Below are 19843 nucleotides of genomic sequence, written 5' to 3'. Positions count from 1 at the left end.
TAAAGTCAACTTCAAAACACCCAAATTCAGGTCCTGCCTTGGTCCCATGTTGGCTAGGGGACTTAGGGCAAGTCACTTAACTTCTCAATGTTCGAGGCAATTCTCTAATGCTGTAAATCAGGGCTTCTTTAAGTGTTTTCCACTCAAGACCCCTTCTCAAATTTCCTCAGCGTTCATTGGCCTTATGTGGCCTGAGGGCCTGCATGGCGCAAAGGGCACATGTTTTGTGTTCAGAACCAAAGCTGCAGTGACATTGCGTGATGGAACATGGGCAAGAGCTGCCAGAAACACCTCACATTCACTACATGTTTGATTTTTATTTAATTTCTGGTCCTTGCACATTCAGAAACCTTTTATTGCAGCCAAAATTTTTTGTCACCCCATATGGGGTCGAGACCCACAGTTTAAGATGCACTGCTCTAAATTGCAGAGTAGGTGCTAAGCTGTATTGACTGAGGGAATTTTTTCACCAGAGTCCCCTATGCCAATGAAATCACAGATACCATTTTAATACCATTTAATTTATTTTTTTAATTTATTTTTATTTTTTAATTTACTTTAATTTAATTTTAATTATTTTAATTTAATACTATTTAATACCAATACCAGATGCCATTTACCCTCTGCTAAACTATAAATTCTATTTGGACAGGGACTACATCTAAACTATCTTTGTATTTCTCCCAGAACTTAATATAGTGATCTGAACAGGATAGGTTTGAGTAATTGGCTGTTTGATCAATGAGTGAGTGAGTGAGCGAGTGAGTGAATGAACGAATCTGTGCCCTCTGTCATTTGGGTGTCAGAGAAGACATAGTGCCTATGTACTAGTGAGGAATACCTCAGAAATGAATATCTGAAAAATTCTGAAGAATAGAAGAAAGGTAGTAGACAATTAGGGAGCACTGCGTGTGATGCTGTCTTCCATGTTATTTCTTGATTTGGACTAGAAGCAAAGATGAGAAAAATGTATTTGCATCTTCCCAAAGGAAAACTTTGGGGAGACTTTCCCAAAGGAAAAAAATGAAGATTTTTCTTAGCCACAGAGATGGTGAAAGGTTTGGGAAATTAGTCCTATGAAGAAAAAAGGTATCCCATCTCCTCTAAGAGCTGCTGATTCTTATCACAAAGGGCCAGAATCACTAAAGCTGGTCGTTCCCAAAATTATAAAGGAAATGGATCTAGGTTTTGAACATCTGAGGCCAAAAGAGGTCTCAGAGGTCATCTAGTTGGGAGGCCATGTGGTATAGTGGGTAGTGTTAGACCAGGAGTTAGGAAGAAAGAGCTGCATTCAAATCCTGCTCCTAATCCTGACAAGCTGTGAGATTCTGGGCAAACTCTGTGAGCCCCAGTTCCTTATGGATAGACTGAGAAGGTGCTGACCTTTCCAGATAGAAATCTATGATTCTATAATCCATATTAGATAGATAAAGTCTTTATGATGTCATAGCAAATGATCAGCCAGTCTCAGCTTCAAGACTTTCAGGGACAAAGAACTTCCTTGCCTTCTAAGATAGCCCGCCCACTTTTTGTTTTTAGTCCACTCCCTTTGAGTGAGTTAAAGAGCTTCCTTTTTCACTACTCCCCGTACCCACCACCCAACCCCATCCCATACTAAAGCCAGGAGGTTCCAGGTTCTTGAGAGCCAATGTCTTCAATTTTCAGTGTGAGCATTTATACCTTTGAAACCCACAAACACTACAAATCATGGCTTGATTTATTGTTTTGCAAATGTCAATGCAGATTAAACTCAAAAGTGTGCTATGAGAACATTTTTTTTTCAGAGAGCCTGTTGTTAAACATATATCAGCACACCCCTTCTACCAAATCCCCTTCACCTGAGCATCCTCAACAAAAACTCTGTATACTGGAGGTAGCTTTTGGCAGTTCAGGGCCCCCATTCCAGCACCCCAACCACACCTGCCCTACCAGGGGAGGAGTCCACGCCCCTATTCACAGAGTCCAACAGCCCCTTCACTTTACAGGTAAGGAAACTGAGGCCCAAAGAGGGTAAGTAACTTGCCCAAGGCCACACACAGGGAGCCCCCCTTTGAACTCAATTCCTCTGACCGCAAATGCAGCATTTACTGTGCACTCACCTACAGCCACCTCTAAGCCCATCACGTGTATGTCACTAGATCAGAGGGAAGTAGGAGCACCCAAGCACACCAGACCTCACTAGTAGATCCCAGATGCTAGATTTGAGGGGCGCTGGATGGATCCTTATGTTACAAGTTTTGTTGCCCTTTAATCTCCTCATTTCCCTCCACACCCTAAAAGAACAGTGCTCTTTTCATAAGCCTCACCCCTGGTGTCAAAACCTAAGTCCAAAAAACCTTTTGTCCCTGAGCTTCCCCCTTCCTCTTCTTGATGACACTCCTCCTTCCTTCCAACTCTCCAATTCCCAACGTTCCCATGTTCCCTTTATATACTTAACTCTTTGCCCCTACTTTATGATAGGAATCTAGCAGTCAGTTACATTTTAGTATAAGTATACCCCACTACCCAACAAAGGCCCTGAACTCATGCAGAACTGTGTTAAATCCTGGAGTGCCTGACCCCAAAGGGTCATTTTCTCTCTCCTTGGATCTGCTTCAACCCTGGAGTAACTCCAGGGAAATCTCTGATGCAAAGTTCAGACAGTAAATATGTCTCGGATCTCCCCAAAGTGTGGATAACCTTCTAGAAAAAATACTGAGTATAAAAAGGGGTATCAGGTATTGATTGGGTAGCTGTGTATTTCTTCTACCACAAAAATAGCATAAAATATTGAAGACACGATCGCATTCATGAATTAACAAACACAGAAAACATAAAACACTCAAACAGCCCTTTACACTTTTACACAAATCCCCAATAAAAGGATTTGTTCTGTGAAGTCTGAATTCAGTGAAAGGGCTGCACTTGAGGACCTAGAGGGCCACATGTGGCCTCAAAGTCACAGGTTCCCCATCCCTGTTTGAGAAAATGGAAATAGCACTCACTGTTTCTAGCCTCAGAGGCCTCCAAATTCCACTTCTTAGACTAACCTGTGTGATCTTCAGTCATTCACTTCAACTCTCGGAGACTCAGTTTCCTCATCTATAAAATGTGACCTTAGATAATTCACTTCAACTCTCCGAGTCTCAATTTCCTTATCCATATAATGATGAGGTAGGCTAGGGAATAATAATTAATAATAATAATAACTAACATTTAGGTAATGCTTTAAAATACACAAAGCATTTTCTTCATTTTAGCTCTTTTTTTTAGCTCAAACCTAGGATGCCATGATCTTATCTTGAGGAAATCCTATCTGCCCTCTAGCCCATGTAGGCCTCCATTCCTGGTCAATTCCATAACCCATAATGCCTTTCCATCTCCATCACATAACAGCCTGTCACTTCTTTCTTATGCTCTCTGCTGCAAACTCCTGGTATATAGTAGATATACTTAATAAAAATATTTAAAAGAAAAAAAAAGAGGCTAAAGCTTGCTACATAACATGCTTTACATTGTAGGCTTTTCCCTTTTCCACCTCTGTAACATCAGTACAGCACTGCTAATGCTTTTACTTAGGAGAATTCTTCCTAATGAGGAAGGTTTTGAAGGATTTACTAAGTACTTAGTCTTTTAGTGGGCGAACTGCTTCTTGGTAGTTAATGAGGCATTTTTGGATAACTAAAGCGCCCCCTTGTGGCCAAAAAGTAATCATGCAGCTTTGCAAAGGCTGTAATACATTTTGCAGAAGTACACAAAGCATCTCAGCGTGGAAAAATATACACCTGGATTAGTCATTTGAGTTTCCAGATGATGTAAAAGAAAATCACAAAGATGAAATACAATAAAAACATTCAACTCAACAAACATCTGTGAATTGCCTCCTTTATGTAAGGTGGGGCAGCTACACAGCACAGCGAACAGAGTGCAGGGCCTGAAATCAGGAAGGCTCCTCTACCCCAGCTCAAATCTGGCCTCAGGCACTTACTTGCTGTGTGGCCCTTAGCAAGTCACTTAACCCTCTCTGCCTCAGTTTCACCATCTGTAAAATGAACTGGAGAAGGAAATGGCAAACCGCTCTAGTATCTTTGCCAAGAAAACCCCAAATGGGATCATGGAGAGTCGGACATGACTGAAAACAACTGAATGATATAAGGCCCTTATAATAAGTGCACTTAAGCAATTGTTACTGGTTAAACAAAAATGAATGACACAGTCCCTACTCTCTAAGAGTTTACAGTCTAGTAGAGGGGAAAATAAAAATAGCCGACTTTTATATAGGCTCTAAGGTTACAAATTTTATACAAGACCTCATCTGATCCCTGCAATAATCTTGAAAATTAACTGCAATTAACAGTCCATTTTTGAGAGAAAGATGATACTCAGGTTGAGGGACTTGCCTGGGGGTCACACAGCTAGTAGGGATGCAATTAGAACCCAGGTCTTCCCGATTTGGAATCTAGCATTCTTGTCACAATTCTGCATATGTGAATAAATGTACCCTAAACTACGGGATGAGATGGAATGGAAAGGGAGAGAAATTAATATGAGAGTTATTGGAGAAGTGGATTCAACAGAAAATGTTTGATCAACCAATCGACAAGGATGTATTAAGTGCCTACTATGTACCAGGGACTATGCTGGGTGATAGGGATACAGAAACATGGAATAAAGCAATTCTTACCCTCAAGGAGCTTGTATTCTAAATGTTGAATTGCCAGGAAAGATCAAAGGCTACTAAAATGATAGGCCTAACTAACTAAAAGAGTGGTGATGTCATCAACAGAAGTAGGGGAGTTAGGAGGGCACTTTGGAGTAAAGATGCTAAGTTCAGTTTGAGCCATATTAAGTTTGAAGTATTGGTTTTAAAAAAAATGCCCAATGGAACATTGGAAATATGACACTAGAGCACTTTTATAGAGAATAAAGGCCTGCTATCTTGGTTAAAAGAACTGTACTGATTGGGTCCAAGTCAGTGTTCCCATTTTAAGTCTTGATTGTGATCTGAGTCACAAATATTTGATTCAGCAATGTGAATACAAAACAAACAAAAAAAAACAGATAAGAACCACTAACAAGTCTTTTGTCATCTTCTGAAAGTTTGTATATTCATTCAATGCCACAAGCATTTATTAAGTAACTAGGACCTACAAGGTGCTATGCCGGGGGTTGAAATACAAAAATAAAAAATGTTAACAATCCCTGCCTTTAAAGAGCTAACATTCTTCTGGAAGAATATGACATGCACACACATCGATACGTACAAGTACACACCAAAGCAATTTCAAGAGGGAGAGAACGTTGGAAGGGGGTGAATCAGGAGAGGCCTCCTGTAGGAGGGAGCACCTAAGCTGAGCTTTTAAGAAAAAGATAGGAATTCAAGGTGAATGAGGATTTCTTCCTCACTATGGGGAACCACTTATATCAAAGCACAAAGAAGCAAAATATATTAATCTTCATTCCTTGACAGTCAAGGAATGAAATCAAGTTCATTTCTGATTTGTCTATCACCTCTCTTGTGATTCATGGAGTGCATGGTCCAGTGGCCTTTCACAATCTAATGCAAAGATAAGGGGCCTGTTTAACCAGCATACCATTGGCTAGCCCTCCTCTAAAAGTATGTTCAGTGGAGTTCCCAGGAAGTCCCACTGAAGGGTGGATAAATATAGTAGGCACAGAAGGGCTACCCAAGCTAGCCTTCCATAAAAAAATCAAAGCAATTCTCTTACTGCATCCCCAATCCCTTATGCTTCACTCCATGGTCCCTTAATTTTCTCTTCACACCTTTTGGCTGCTGTAGCTCTCCAATCACTTAAGGACCAGAATCTGAAAAACTTAGTTGCATTTATATATTTCTGATTTGATGTGTTCTTCTTGTGTGTATTTGCATTTGAAAAGAAGCATTTGCAAAGGATACTGCTTTAGGAAAGGGGTGAATTGCTAATGGCTCTTTAGTATCAGTGGACTTAAGTTTTTGGACAGCCCTGGTAAAACTCTACTTCTCCTCCAATCAGACCACGGAGCTGGGAGCAAGATCAGCCCTATCCTATCACTTTTACAATTTTAAAGCATATGCTCCTTTCCTCTCTTGTTAGTTCACTTTCCTGGGTCCATCCTTTAGCTGATGTTTTGAGTATTATATCCAGAATTATGAAAGAGAAATTCCTTCTTCTTCTCCTAACATTTTTTTTTTCCTTTCTAGGGATGGATGCATTACCCTAACACTAATTTACTATCTTTCTTCTCCCATTTGAAACTTCTTACAGGGGTATTTGCCTTTGGACTTTTTGCTACTGACATATTTGTAAATGCCGGCCAAGTGGTAACCGGGAACCTGGCACCTTACTTCCTCACGGTGTGTAAACCCAACTACACCAGCACATCCTGCCGAACTCACCAGCAGTTTATCGATAACGGGAACATCTGCACCGGTGACCTAGAAGTCATTGAAAAGGCCAGGAGATCCTTTCCTTCCAAACACGCTGCTTTGAGCATTTACTCAGCTCTGTATGTTACGGTGAGTGAGTGATGGCTCTGTCCTGGGATCTTTGGGAACTTCATCACTGTAACTCCTAATACCTCCCTTTCCCAGCCTTCAAATATTGTGATTCCCTTGGAGAATCAACCAAAGAACCAGAATTTGAGTTTGAAGGGGCTGAAAGATCGTCCAGTCCAACCCCCTCACTTTACAGATTCAACTAGAGACAATTAGCACAATTAATCTATATGAAAAGCAATGTTCCAGGCACCGAATGTGCAAAGAAGATGGTCCTGGACCTCCAGGAACTTATGTTCTAAAACCAACAAGAATCACTAACACTCCTATTGTGCTTTGGGGTTTGCAAAGTACTTTATATGCATTATTCCACTGGACCCTTGCAGCAGTCCTATGAGATAGCTGCTGATATTCTCTGCATTTTAGAGCCGAAGAAAGTTAAGACACAGAAAAATGAAATGAGTTGTCTAGGGTAGCGTAGCTAGTAAAAGTCAGAGGCAGGATTTGAACCCAAGTCTTCCAGACTCCAAATAGAATGCTTCTTCCAATATCACATAATTCTATTGGATGATTAGGTGGGATAAAGGTATAATACATCCAAATGTAAGTAAGTGCAAAATAGTTTGAAGAGAGAGCAGTCATAACCACAGGGAATCAGTGAAAACCTTGAGCTGAGAAAAAGGTGAAAGAATTTGCTTGAGATGACATCCACCTTAGTGGATGACCCCCCGGACACTCACTTCCTGGACTAGTGCTCATCCTGGGGACAGACAATATGATACCTCTCTTTCTTACTCTAAAGCAGGGGTGGGGAACCTGCGGTCCAACCGCCACACTTAAGGACTTAGAGGGTGGCCTTGGGGGCCACAGGTTCCCCACCCCTGCAAGCTTTTTCTTAGCTTTTGAATGACAGAATTGGTCACAAACACACCTCTTCTTGTAGCAAGGCCAGAGATGGCAAATGACAATGGTAGAGTGACTGCTGTAGCGATATCTAGTGTAGGTTTAGGATAAATCCAAGTTTCCCTTTTTCCTCCCCTTCGCTCCCTCCCCAATAATGTGAGGATGAGGGAACTGAGAGAACATGCCATCATTTTTACCCTCTCATCCTTTAAATTCAGCAAAAAATAAGCATCTATTGTATACAAGGTACTGTGTTAGCTTCTGGATACGAAAGAAAAAAATCCCTGCCTTTAAGTAGCTTGTGGAATAATCAATATGACAAACGTTTATTAAGTGTCTAACTGCATGCAGATCACTGCGCTGGCTCCAGAAGGAGATGCAAAGTTTAGATAAATGACTGCAGCCCTCTCAGCTCTCATGTTCATGCATAAGGCATCAGGGAAATGCAAAACAAAAGAAGCCAACGGGTGATTGACCCAATGGGAAAGAAAGAAAGGACGTTCCCCTCTTGGTCTTCCTGCTCTGACCTGAAATTGCAGCACCTTGGGAGGAAAAAAAAATACAGAATCTCACACTTGTGACTCACCATTCTATACACTAGAAAAGCTGCCTAAGTGGATAGGGTGCAGCTTAAGCTTGCAGTTAAGATTGCCCTGAAGGGAAAGGGTGTACAGAAATACTTTCACCATTGTTTAAAACCATCCAATAGCCCTCACCCTCCAAGACCAAAGCTCTCCATAGCCTTGACTGCAAAGTAGGTACTGCCTGCCCACAGTTGTAGAATGGATAGGGCACTAGACTTGGAGTCAAGAGAGAACTGGATTCAAATCCCACCTCGGCATCTACTAGCTGTGTGATCCTGGGCAAGTCAACCTTTCTATGTCTATTTCCTCATCTATAAAAATGAGAGGGCTTGGGGCAGCTAGGTGGCACAGTGAGTACAGCACCAGCCCTGGAGTCAGGAGGACCTGAGTTCAAATGTGACCTCAGACACTTGACACATGTACTAGCTGTGTGACCTTGGGCAAGACTCTTAACCCCAATTACCCTGTCTAAAAAAAAATGAGAGGGCTGCACCTAAAGACCTAAAGAAACCTAAGGTTCTTCCTTTCCATTTATAAATCTATAGTCGTATGATCTTAAAGATATCTGTACAGCTAAGTAGGATCTCCCTCCTATTTTGCAGTTGTTACCGTTGATATGTTTCATAATTTTAAGTAAATTATGCCAAATATGCTTTGGCAAATGGCAAAATAACAACAAAAATGTTATAGACCTTGTTTTAATAAATCATTTAATTAATTGAATTCTTCCTCCAACTCCCATTGAATCTTTGCATCACCTAGAAAGTCAATATGCTATTCAACAAATACTTAGTAATCATCTACCATGTACAAGGCAATGAGTCTGTCAAGCATAAATCTGTCCTTAACCAAATCACTTTCCATGTTCTCACCAGGGTTTTGGAAAGTGTGTTATTTCAGCTACAATGTTGTAAAATCGTTAGATAGAGATATGGTAAACAACTCCAGCCTCATTAGGAAGGTCTTAGATTTTCTGAGAGAGAGAGAGAGAGACAGAGAGAGAGAGAGAGAGAGACAGAGAGACAGAGACAGAGAGACAGAGAGACAGAGAGACAGAGACAGAGAGAGAGACAGAGAGAGACAAAGAGACAGAGAGAAAGACACAGCAAGAGAGACACAGAAAGAGACAGAGAGAGACAAAAGGAGAGAGAGAGAGAGAGAGAGAGAGAGAGAGAGAGAGAGAGAGAGAGAGAGAGAGAGAAAGAGAGAGGGGGGGGGGAACAGCAGGTAAACAGTCAGAAAGAGGCAGGCAGACAAGGCAGAGACATGAGTTGGTATTCTTGCACAGTTACGGGGAAAGTCATAGCTGTAAAAAGTACAAATACAAATTTAAAAAAAAGATTGTAGCTCCACACCCTCCCCTCCACTCCAAGTTGCTACAATTTCAGGTCAGAGCAAGAAGACCGAGAGAACCACACCTGGAGACACAGACGATAAAATGTATATCTTAAAGACCTAGAATGTTATTCCCTGAGTTGCCTAGTTCAATTACCCTTTGCCTAGGGAACAGTGGCCTCTAGTGACTTTTTATGATCATTCATGTCTATTATGCTCTTAAGGCAGAATAAACTTATGATCTTCGAAAAGAGGTCCACAAAAGTTTTCATCATCATCATCATCATCGTCACCATCATCATCACTAGCATTTCTATATCACTTCAAGGATTGTGAAGCACCTTACAAATATTATCTCATTATGATCCCACTTTACAGGTGAGGATGATGAAATGAAATGAAATGAAATGAAACGAAATGAAAAGGTGAGGGGAGGCTTTTTAAGGGTCACACAGCTAGCTAGTTAAGCGTCTAGGGCTGGATCCTGCACTCTGTGAACTATGGCGCCACCTAGCGGTCCAACCATACACTACCAGTGGCTCAAAAGATCGTAAAGAGAAAAATGACTGTTCTTGCATATGTATGGTATTTCACACACAATATTATCATTGGATCCTCACGACTGTGAAGTAGTTAGCACAGGTCTATTTTTACAAACGAAGAAACTGAAGAGGTTTAGTGGTTTTCTCAACGGTCTTACTAGTCAATGGCATATCTGAGCCTCTTTCCTTTTCGGCACCTGGTACTCCAGAGATGCTGTAGAAATGAGAGCTTATACCCTTATTACTCTGCAGTGGGAGACGGTGGGAGCAGCAACCTTAGAGTCAGAAAATTAGCCTTCAAGGCCCGGCTCTGACTCCTACTTATCTGTGCTTCCCCAGGCATGTCACTTAAACCTTTTCAGGTTTCCCGATCCGTACCTCTTGTCTCGCAGGTTTGCTGTGAGGAAAGAACTGGGCAGACCTTTAGCGCTAGAGAGGTGTGAGCTGCCATTAAGTTTATTATTAGGTGAATAAAAGACTATGGCTTTATCCAGTGCCACAGAATGAAATCGCCTCAAGGAATTCGATCTTGGGTCTATGTTACCAGTGCCCAAAAGTTCTTTCTCCTTGACTCATTAACAAGTATCTACTGAGTACTTACTATTCTAAAGACATTGTGTTCAGCACTGGGGTATGGCGCCTGAGTTAGGGGTAAGAGTAAGAGCGCATTCTATGACTTTGCTGAGTCTCTTCCTCCGTGAAGTACATTTGTAATGGAGGTTTGGGGACTGAGAAATCCTAGATGAACTTTAGGCTATGCCAAAAAACAAAGTACATAACGTTTGGTAATAAATTAGGTCATAAGATCACAGATTCAGCTCTGGAGAAGACCATCTAGATCAATACTTTCATTTACAAATGAAAAAACAGAGTCTCAAAGAAATTACAGCACTTGCCCCAGGCTCAGAGAGCTAGTGCCAAAGGCAGGATTTGGGCAGTTCCTTTATCGGATTTTCTTTACATGGGCAGGTTTTTTAAGGCAATTTGGCACCCTAGAGAGAATCTCGGACTTAGAAGAAGAGTCCTTAACCTTTTTTGTGTCTAAGACCTCTATATAGTGAAGCCTATAGACCCCATCTCAGAATTTTTGTTATTGCTATTGAGTTGTTTTCAGCTGTGTCCGACTCGTCGTGACCCCATTTGGGTTTTTCATAGCAAAGATACATTTCCTTCTCCACCTCGTTTTCCAGATGAAGAAAATGAGGCAAACAGGGTTAAGTGACTTGTCCAGGGTCACACAGCTAGTAAGTGTCTCAGGACCAGTACTCTATCCACTGTGCCACTTAGTTTCTCAGAATAATTCTAAATGTATTTTTTAAAAAGTTGCACATAGGATTACAAAGGAAATCAAGTACCTTGAAATATAGTTAGCAAAATATTAAAAAAAAAAAAAACAAGTTCATACATCCCAGGTTAAGAACCTCTGGCTTAGAACTGGGAAGACCTGGGTTCAAATTCTACTTCTGACACTTATTAGCTATACTACTGAAAGAAAATCAACGAACCTTTCTGAGCCTCAGGCAACTCCCTGTCTCTACTGAGTCACAGTTGGGTTGTAGACCTGTGTTGGTAAAGGTATTTCCCACAGAGGTAGAGCCCTAGCTGATGAAAACCCAGACATCATATGTCATTATTCCATGAATTCATATTCCAACTACATTTCCATATACCAGCATTGACGTGAATCTACCAGTGGCTCTTGCAGTACTGTGTTCTTACCCCAAGTTCATAAAAAAGAGGTTTGTGGATGGAAAATGCCCTCCACGTCCAGACAAAGAACTATGGAGTCTGAATGCAGATCGAAGTGTACGATTTTCTCTTTTTTTGTTGTTGTTTGTTCTCTCTCATGGTTTTTCCCTTTTCTTCTGGTTCTTCTTTCACAACATGACTAATGTGGATGTATTTTTGATATGATTGTGCATGTATGGCCTATATCAGATTGCTTGCCGTCTTGGGGAGTGAGAGGGGAGGGAGGGAATGAGGGAGAGAGAGAGGAAGAGAGACAGGGAGGGAGGGAAGGAGAAAAAAATTTGGAACTCAAACAAAAATGAACATTAAAAGCTATCTTTAAAAGTAATTGGAAAAAATGTAATACTATTAAGTAGGGGGAGGGGGAAGGAGGTTTGTGAAACTATTTAGGAAACAAGGGGAAGAACAGAAGGACAGATAAGATCACTTATTTTAGCATGGCAACTACTTTTGTCCATCCAGCGGGAGTTTGCAGTATAGACTTCATTGCCACCTGGCTGGTTTTTGCCTAGGCTGGTGTGGTTGATTTATGCAGGCTATGTGGATTCTGCAATGGGCTCTCCATTCAGCTGGCCTCCTGAAAGGTGCTACCTTGGATTTTCCTGTGTTCCAGATGTACATCACAAGCACGATCAAAACAAAAAGCAGCCGGCTGGCGAAACCCGTCTTGTGCCTGGGTACTCTCTGCACAGCATTCCTCACAGGCCTGAACAGAGTCTCCGAGTATCGAAACCACTGCTCGGACGTGATTGCAGGCTTCATCCTGGGCACGGCTGTGGCCCTGTTCCTGGTAGGTCAGATCATTCCCTGTTCAGTTCCAATGCTTCACCCTAGTCTTTTAAAGCAGGGGTTCTTCCCCTTTTTGCGTGTCCTAGACCCCTTTGGCAATCTGGTAAAACACCTACGGATCTCTTCTCAGAATCATGTCTTCAAATACATAAAATAGAAGTACAAAGGAAACCAATGTTATTGTAATATAGTTATCAAAATATTGAAAATAAATAAATAAAAGCACGTTCAAGGACCAACCCCCCCCCAAAATCTGTCAGTCAAACATTTGAGGTCTGTTAACCTCAGGTTCTGAAGCCCCTACTTTGAAGGACGGTCAGAGTATGTTTAGCTAAACATCCTGGAAATCAGCAGCATCTTGATTCCCAGACTGGTTGACAACCATGGTTTCTTATTTATCCAAATCAAGTGGTGTTGCTACTGTTCCCCACACATGCCATGTGATGCTGGAATAAAAGGGAAAAGCACCCGTGGGGCAGGGCTGGTCGTTGCCTTCAGGAAGGACTCGGGGGCCAACAGAAAAGAGCCTGGACTGCAGGGTGAGATTGTTAGGGCTGGAAGGGGCCTCGTAGTCCAGCCTCTTCATTTTATAGGTGAGGAAACTGAGAGACAGAGCCATTCAGGGACCTTAGCAAGGTCACACAGGCAGTAAGTGACAGGTCCTCTCATTCCATTTCCTTTATTCTTCTTTTTGGATGGGGGAAGTCAAGGCAATTGTGGTTAAGTGACTTGCCCAAGGTCACACAGCTTGTGTCAAGTGTCTGAGACTAGATCTGAACTTAGGTCCTCCCTATGCCGGGCCCGGTGCTGTATCCACTGTGCCACCTAGCTACCCGATTTCCCGATTTCCTTTATTCTTCCCACTTTTCCATACCACAGTTCTCTGTATTGTACTGGGCAGCTGAGCGACACAGTGGATAGAGACCCAGGCCTGGAGTCGGGAAGACCTGAGTTCAAATGTGACCTCAGACGCTGCTAGCTGTTTGACCCTGGGCAAGTCACTTAACCTGTGTTAGCCTCAACTTCCTCATTTGTAAAATGGGGGTAATAACATCTATCTCCCAGGGTTGTTGTGAGAATCAAATGAGATAATATTTGTAAAGTGCTTAGCATAGTGACCAGCACATAGTAGGTGTTATATAAATGTTAGATCATTATTATCATTACTTTTCTGGCTGCCACTCTGTTGGGCCTCTTTGGACTCTCAGAGCCCTAAGTGAGGGGTGAAATCATCATAGCCACACCGAAAAATATACATATATAGATATGTGTGCATGTGTATGCCCATGATTTAGAAACTGAACATTTTTTCTCAAAATGTCAAAGTCCCTGATGCACCAAGTCCTAAAAATGGGTACTTTCTGTGCTTATGAAGGTCACTACAAGTAACTCCTTTGTGGTGCCAAATTTACACTTAGAGAATATGGACACCCCTAGCAACCCAAATGCTTCATTTTATATTCATGGGCACTAAGTCCCATGAAGGAAAAGAGACATCCTGATATCACATAGCAAAGTAGAATCAGGACTGAAACCCAGAGCTCTGTATTCAAACTTTTTTCTTTTTTTTTTTTTTTTGAGGCAATCAGGGGTTAAGTGACTGGACCAGGGTCACATAGCTAGTAAGGGTCTGCGGTCAAATTTGAACTCAGGTCCTCCCGACTCTATCCACTGCGCCACCTAGCTACCCCAAGACTGTGTTCAATCTACATTGCCTCCCAACTAGTTGTAGATGTGGTAATAAGAATGGATCTTGTAGAATCATAGCTTCAGAGCCAGAAGGAACCTTCAGAGTTATATAGTTCAACATTCTCATTCTACAAATGAGGAAAGTGAATATGAACCTACAATTTTAGCAGTTTAAGCCATGACTACTTGGGTTAAGTTCTAGGAGTTTTAGAATCAGTGGGAGATTCAATCAATTTCCCCCACCAATTTCAATCCCTACACATGGTGGTGGTAAATCAAAAAATTCCCATGTAGAACTTAACATGTCCAAATGAGATTCATTAAAGGATAGTCTGTATAACCAGACCAGGTGAGGTCTCAAAAGGACTGGAGAGGAAAGAGTATACTACAGTCCTCCATGTCTTTACAAACCCAGGGCATATAATGTGAAAGCTCTATCTTAATGGATTCTCAGCTTTCCCCTTCTTTATACGGAAAAAGTATTGTCTCTACTAGGTACAAGGGATGTCCCCTTCCTCTTTTTTTGGGGGGGGGGGAGGGTCCTAGAGTAGTGATTAGTAGAAAAGCAAGGTATTAGTATCTCCTACCCTTACATGCCTTGAGACCTCTTACCACCATAACTTGGACAAACAAGGGAGAAAGGAAAGGTAAAAGAAAATCTGATTCATCTCATAGTTTATATTGAGACTGTCCCCATAGAAACAGGAGATACTGTTCATAGCTCTGGCTGGAATTCTGAAAAACTCTCCTCCAGATAGGTTGGCCACAAACTCAGACAAAAAAAAGGGTGGCGAAGTTTAATCGATTGACTAGATTTCTGATTTAACTCTATATTCTCCTGAGTTGATCTCCAGGCCTTTCGTTCAGTTACTGTGTTTGTCCCTCATTCTAGAAGAGGACCGTGACATCAGGGAGATGATGACAAGACTTGCGGTTTACTTTGATTTGAGTGAAGGAGGGCTGTGCAAGGTCCCCAGCCTCACTTTCTCCTCCACAGCCATCTGAGTCCAGTGGCCTGATATTCACCAGGACAACTGGAGATGGCCCAGAATGCATTGGGAGACCCTGGCCCTTTGAGGCTAAGGCCATTTCAGGTTCTCACTTTGGGTAAGGCAACACCCATTCAATGAATAGGCCTCTTTAAGAAGTTAATCTAAGGAAGCCACCTTTAATCAAAACTAAAAAAAAAAAACATCAAACTGGGAGAAGAAGACCTTCTGGGTTCCTGGCCAAAAGAGAAACAGTTACTATTTGGTATTTACTTCATATACAGTGTCTCAAATTCGAGATGGTTCTGATGGCAATTATCCAGTGCTATAACAAAAATAAAAAATATTAATGGAATTTATTCAGTGCTTTGAGGTTTTATCCACACAGTGACCCTGGGAGATAGATGCTGTTATCTTTGTTTTACAGATGAGGAAACTGAGATAGACTGAAGTTAAGTGACTTCCCTAGGACAGGCCCAAATCCAGAAACTGAGATCCAGGGTAGATCTCAGTAGCTTGCCTTTTATCATGCCTGGCACACAGCAAGAGCCTAATTAGTGCTTGCTGAGTCACTGACACAGGTGGTAAATAGTAGGGTCAAGACTGGAACCCAGGTCCTTTGACTCTATATCTAGTCCTCTTTTCACCGCAACACAATGCTTCAGTGACACCTTTTGTTTAAACAGTACTTCAGGGACAATATGTCTATGATCTTCATGAATGCCAGGGGACATCTCAAGTCTAAGTGAGCCAGCAAAAAAGATTTTTACTGATATATCTCACAGAAATTCTCTATAAGAAAATTAAGTAAGGTCAGAGAAACACATTGAAAGCCTATCAGGTTTGGCAAATGTCATTCAGTTAACCCTGGACCAGAACACACCAATACTGTCTGAGGGGTTTTCTTTGCAAAGATACAGGAGTGTTTTGCCATTTCCTTCTCCAGTGGATTAAGACGAACAAAGGTTAAATAACTTGCACACAGTCACAGAGCTAGTCTGAGCCTGGATTTTAACTCAGGCCTTCCTAACTCCAGGTTCAGCACACCATCCACTGAGTCTTGTCATGGGCAAGATTTGAACCAAAATTCCTCTCAACACCGAGTTTAATGCTCCTTCCACTATACAAAGTTTGCTCAGGCCTTTAACATCAATTAACATTTATTAAGGGTCCACTGTGCCAAGCACTGTACTAAGTGCTTAAAAATAAAAGGAGACTGACAATATCTGTATCCAATAGAAGGTCCATTTGCACAGTCACTAGAATTTGGGGAGCTGTAGGTCCAAATTTGCTAGCTCCAGGTAAATCGGTTAGGGTCTCTTCATTTCTAGGTCCTATCATGATGGAGTCTGGTGTTGGTGCAGTATTCTTTCTCCAGACAAGAAGGGACTAGAGCTGGGGGAGAGGTGGATAGGGACTGGGTGGTCTGGGTCCCCAAGGACCAGCATGAACTCATACATAGCACCCTGTCATAACATTCTCCATGTATATCTGATGCCTTTGTACTCCTTTACCTTGCTAATTCTCTCTCCGGCCTTAGCAGTCTTCCTTGTGAGTATGAGAGTACTGTGAGCTGGCTGGCTTAAGAGGCTTATCTTTTTCTAAAACACAGGCCCAGTTCTCTCTATCTCATTTTCTTGGGAAGAATAACCTCACCCTACACTTTGCAGTCATGTGCCTGCAACAAAACACAGTCCAAAGTCTGTTTTCTTCTGCTTTGAGGAGATGGTTCCAGCCTAAACACCAGAAACTGGATATGAAAAGTAAAATTATGATAATAATAATAATAACCCCCTCAGATAATGTTCAAAGAATATTTCCAGGAGACTTAAAGCCTACTTAAAGTCCTCCTGCTCTGCCTACGGATCTACCCTCTTCTTCCAGGGCAGCCCAAGGGCCTTCCACTCACAACAGGCACCAATATGGCCTTTCTGGCATCAGAACCTTTTAGGCTCATAGTGACAGTGGCTGCTGGGGGATCCCCTGACCCACTCCTAGGCATCTTCCTCACTCAACTCCTGCAACAGGAAACAGTCTCTTTGGGTAGGGGACAAAGACTTTTCTTTCACAGACAGGAATTAGATTTAACAAAAAAAAAACCCATGGCAAAATAAAATATGAGAGACAGGGCACAGGACCAAGTTTCAGGGGGAATAACTGAGCAGAGAGAATATAGGAAAAGCCAGGATTAAGAAAGCTTTCTGAGGAGTTGGTAGTATTTCACTTCACTGTTTGTAAAATAAAAATCGAAACATCATAGACAGCAGAGACTGAAGAAAAAGAAGTGAGAAGTAACTTGCATGATAGGGGCATAGGGGGAAAGGATATTTGTTCCTTATATGTTCTGCACAGGGAGGAGCCTGATGGGTAAACTTGGGTGAAGTATGGAACAAAGACAGAGACACAGCATTGAGAGAGATAGACTCCAAACTGGAAAGAGACACAAACTCTGTGTGTGTGTGTGTGTGTGTGTGTGTGTGTGTGTGTGTGTGTGTGAGAGAGAGAGAGAGAGAGAGAGAGAGAGAGAGAGAGACAGACAGACAGAGACAGACAGACAGAGACAGAGACAGACACAGAGAGACAGAGAGAAACACCCAGAGCCCAGGAAGAGACAACAAGGACCTAGGAATCATTAATAAATAGATCTCTGGGAAGAGGGGATGGTTGTAGGGCTGTATTGGGAAATGTGAGTGATATAAAAATGAAAGATACCAATAAAAATCTGTTTTCTAAAATAGAACAGAGACGACTAGCCATGAAGAATTGGGGGAAAGTTTTCAGGAGAATGGAAGACAAAAAGATGATACTTTTTGAATCTAGCAAATCCAGCAAAACAGGCTTCTTAAAAACCAAATATTGTGATGATGCTAGAATAACTGCATCATCATACAACTATTTGCAGAGGGCTTAGAACTTGCACTAATCATTGTGGGAAATGCAGGAAAAGGAGAGGACTCAGCTGTCTTCAAGGACCTTTACTCTGATCATGGTCTTCGAAGGACCCCATCCCCTCAGAAATGGTATCGGGGATATGGTTGCAATCTTTCACCAACTTCTTTTTTTCTCATCCTACAGGGAATGTGTGTTGTACATAACTTCAAAGGAACACGTGGCTCTCCTTCTAAACCCAAACCTGAGGATCCCCGAGAAATGCCCTTAATGGCCTTCCCCAGAGTAGAAAGTCCTCTGGAGACCCTGAGTGCACAGGTATTGTGAAACCTGCCCATCAGCCACACAGATGGACTTGTGTAGATACTTAGGACAAGAAGGAGCACAAAAGAATCATTGGGAAAATAGGGGCCTCAGAAGGTCACCTGATTTCCACCAATATCTATGAACAGGACTATACTAAGTCCATGCTGACAGATAAGAGCCTTATTGTGTTTTAAAGACCTCCAAGAAAGCAATTTTTATACCTTCCTTTGGCTATCCATTTTATAACTTAACAACCTTCACTAATATGCAGAAGAGGCAGTGTGGGGTAGTGGGTAGAGTCTTCCTCAATGCCAGAGAGTCCTGGATTCCAATTCTGCCTCTAACACGTAATCACTATTTGAATCTGATATGATAAACATTTATTAAAAATCTACTATGCTAGGCAGTATGCTAAGTGCTGGGGATACAAAGAAGTAAAAGACAGTTCCTACCTTCAAGAAATTTAAAACCTAATTGAGGAAGACAATACACACAAAAAAACTGAAAAGGTGGGGGCAGAGGAGTGTGCAGGATGGGGGTGGGGCTAGAAGATGGAGATGGTGGAGTCCACGCTGAGCAGAGCAGCTGGTGGCAAATGAAGAGATGGCTGATATTTTGAGTCTTCTATAAAGGGAAGCTATGGAGAGAGTTTTTTGTTCAGCCCTCCAGCCTTCCAGAGAGGCAGAAGCAACTAATGAGGGTACTGAGGAGGTGTGAGTAGCAAATCTCAAGCAGTCTCTATGATGATGAGTTTCCTGGTGATTAACTTATCCTGGAACTCGGAGCAAGTCACTCTCTCTCTCTGAGTTAACTCTCTAATGCAACAGAGAAAGTACCAACCTGCATTTGTAAAGGAAATCACTAGAATTCTCCGAGAGAGCAATTCCTTCGACCTAGGTCCATTTGGTCCATAAAAGAAGTGGCAAGGCTAGGAAATAAAAAATTTCATTAGCTTCAGCTGATGGACAGTCACGTGGCTAGCAGCTTGGCAAAGCTGAGGGAGATACACACATATGTGGAGCAGGGTTTTGAACAGCTTTAGGGCAGGAGGCAACAGGAGCCTATCAGGTTAGCCTACTGGCCACTTGCCTTATTTCAGAGGTTGAGTAATGAAGAAAGGTTGTCCGATGATTTCCACCCCCCACCCCCCAACCCCCACCCCCACCCCTGCGTGTGAGGGTAACAGGGATGTTTGAACTATGGAATAACCTCAAGATCAGGTCTGTTCCTGATCAGTGTTAATCTTAGACTATCTTGGTGGGGTAGGAGTTATCTAGTTAATCTCATCAAGATATCTAGGTGCATCACCAGATGAGATGGAACTAGACCAAGCTACTTTTCTTCAACCTCCGAGGCTCTTATTTCTGGGGAGACGTTCCCCAAAACTCATAGCACACAGGTTTTGTACATTTCCTCTACAAAATAAAACAGAATAAATTATCTATAGTTTAGATAGCTCAAGTGTAATGGCAAGATTATGTCTCTGAGAATCTTAGAGAACTCCCCTTGCCTTACATAATTCCGCTCTTCTTGTCCACTGAAGTCTGAGATTTGAACTCATGTCTTTCTACCTCTAGTCCCAGCACTATATAG

At 42.0% G+C, this 19843-nt stretch overlaps 1 protein-coding gene across 2 annotated transcripts in view; it reads left to right on the top strand.

The window, feature by feature from the left end:
• PLPPR1 (phospholipid phosphatase related 1) overlaps nucleotides 1-19843 on the top strand; it is a 344485-nt gene that overhangs the window by 321351 nt on the left and 3291 nt on the right. For both annotated transcript variants that reach the window (XM_036737378.1, XM_036737379.1), the window contains 3 exons: nucleotides 6246-6496; nucleotides 12202-12378; nucleotides 18131-18262. In XM_036737378.1, coding sequence (XP_036593273.1) covers nucleotides 6246-6496; nucleotides 12202-12378; nucleotides 18131-18262 — 560 coding nt within the window. The remainder of the gene's footprint in view (nucleotides 1-6245; nucleotides 6497-12201; nucleotides 12379-18130; nucleotides 18263-19843) is intronic.

Source organism: Trichosurus vulpecula, chromosome 9 (assembly GCF_011100635.1).
Source record: "Trichosurus vulpecula isolate mTriVul1 chromosome 9, mTriVul1.pri, whole genome shotgun sequence".
Lineage (NCBI taxonomy): Eukaryota > Metazoa > Chordata > Mammalia > Diprotodontia > Phalangeridae > Trichosurus > Trichosurus vulpecula.
The sequence above is the reverse complement of the archived record's forward strand: the minus strand, read 5'-3'. Positions and strand labels throughout refer to the sequence as shown.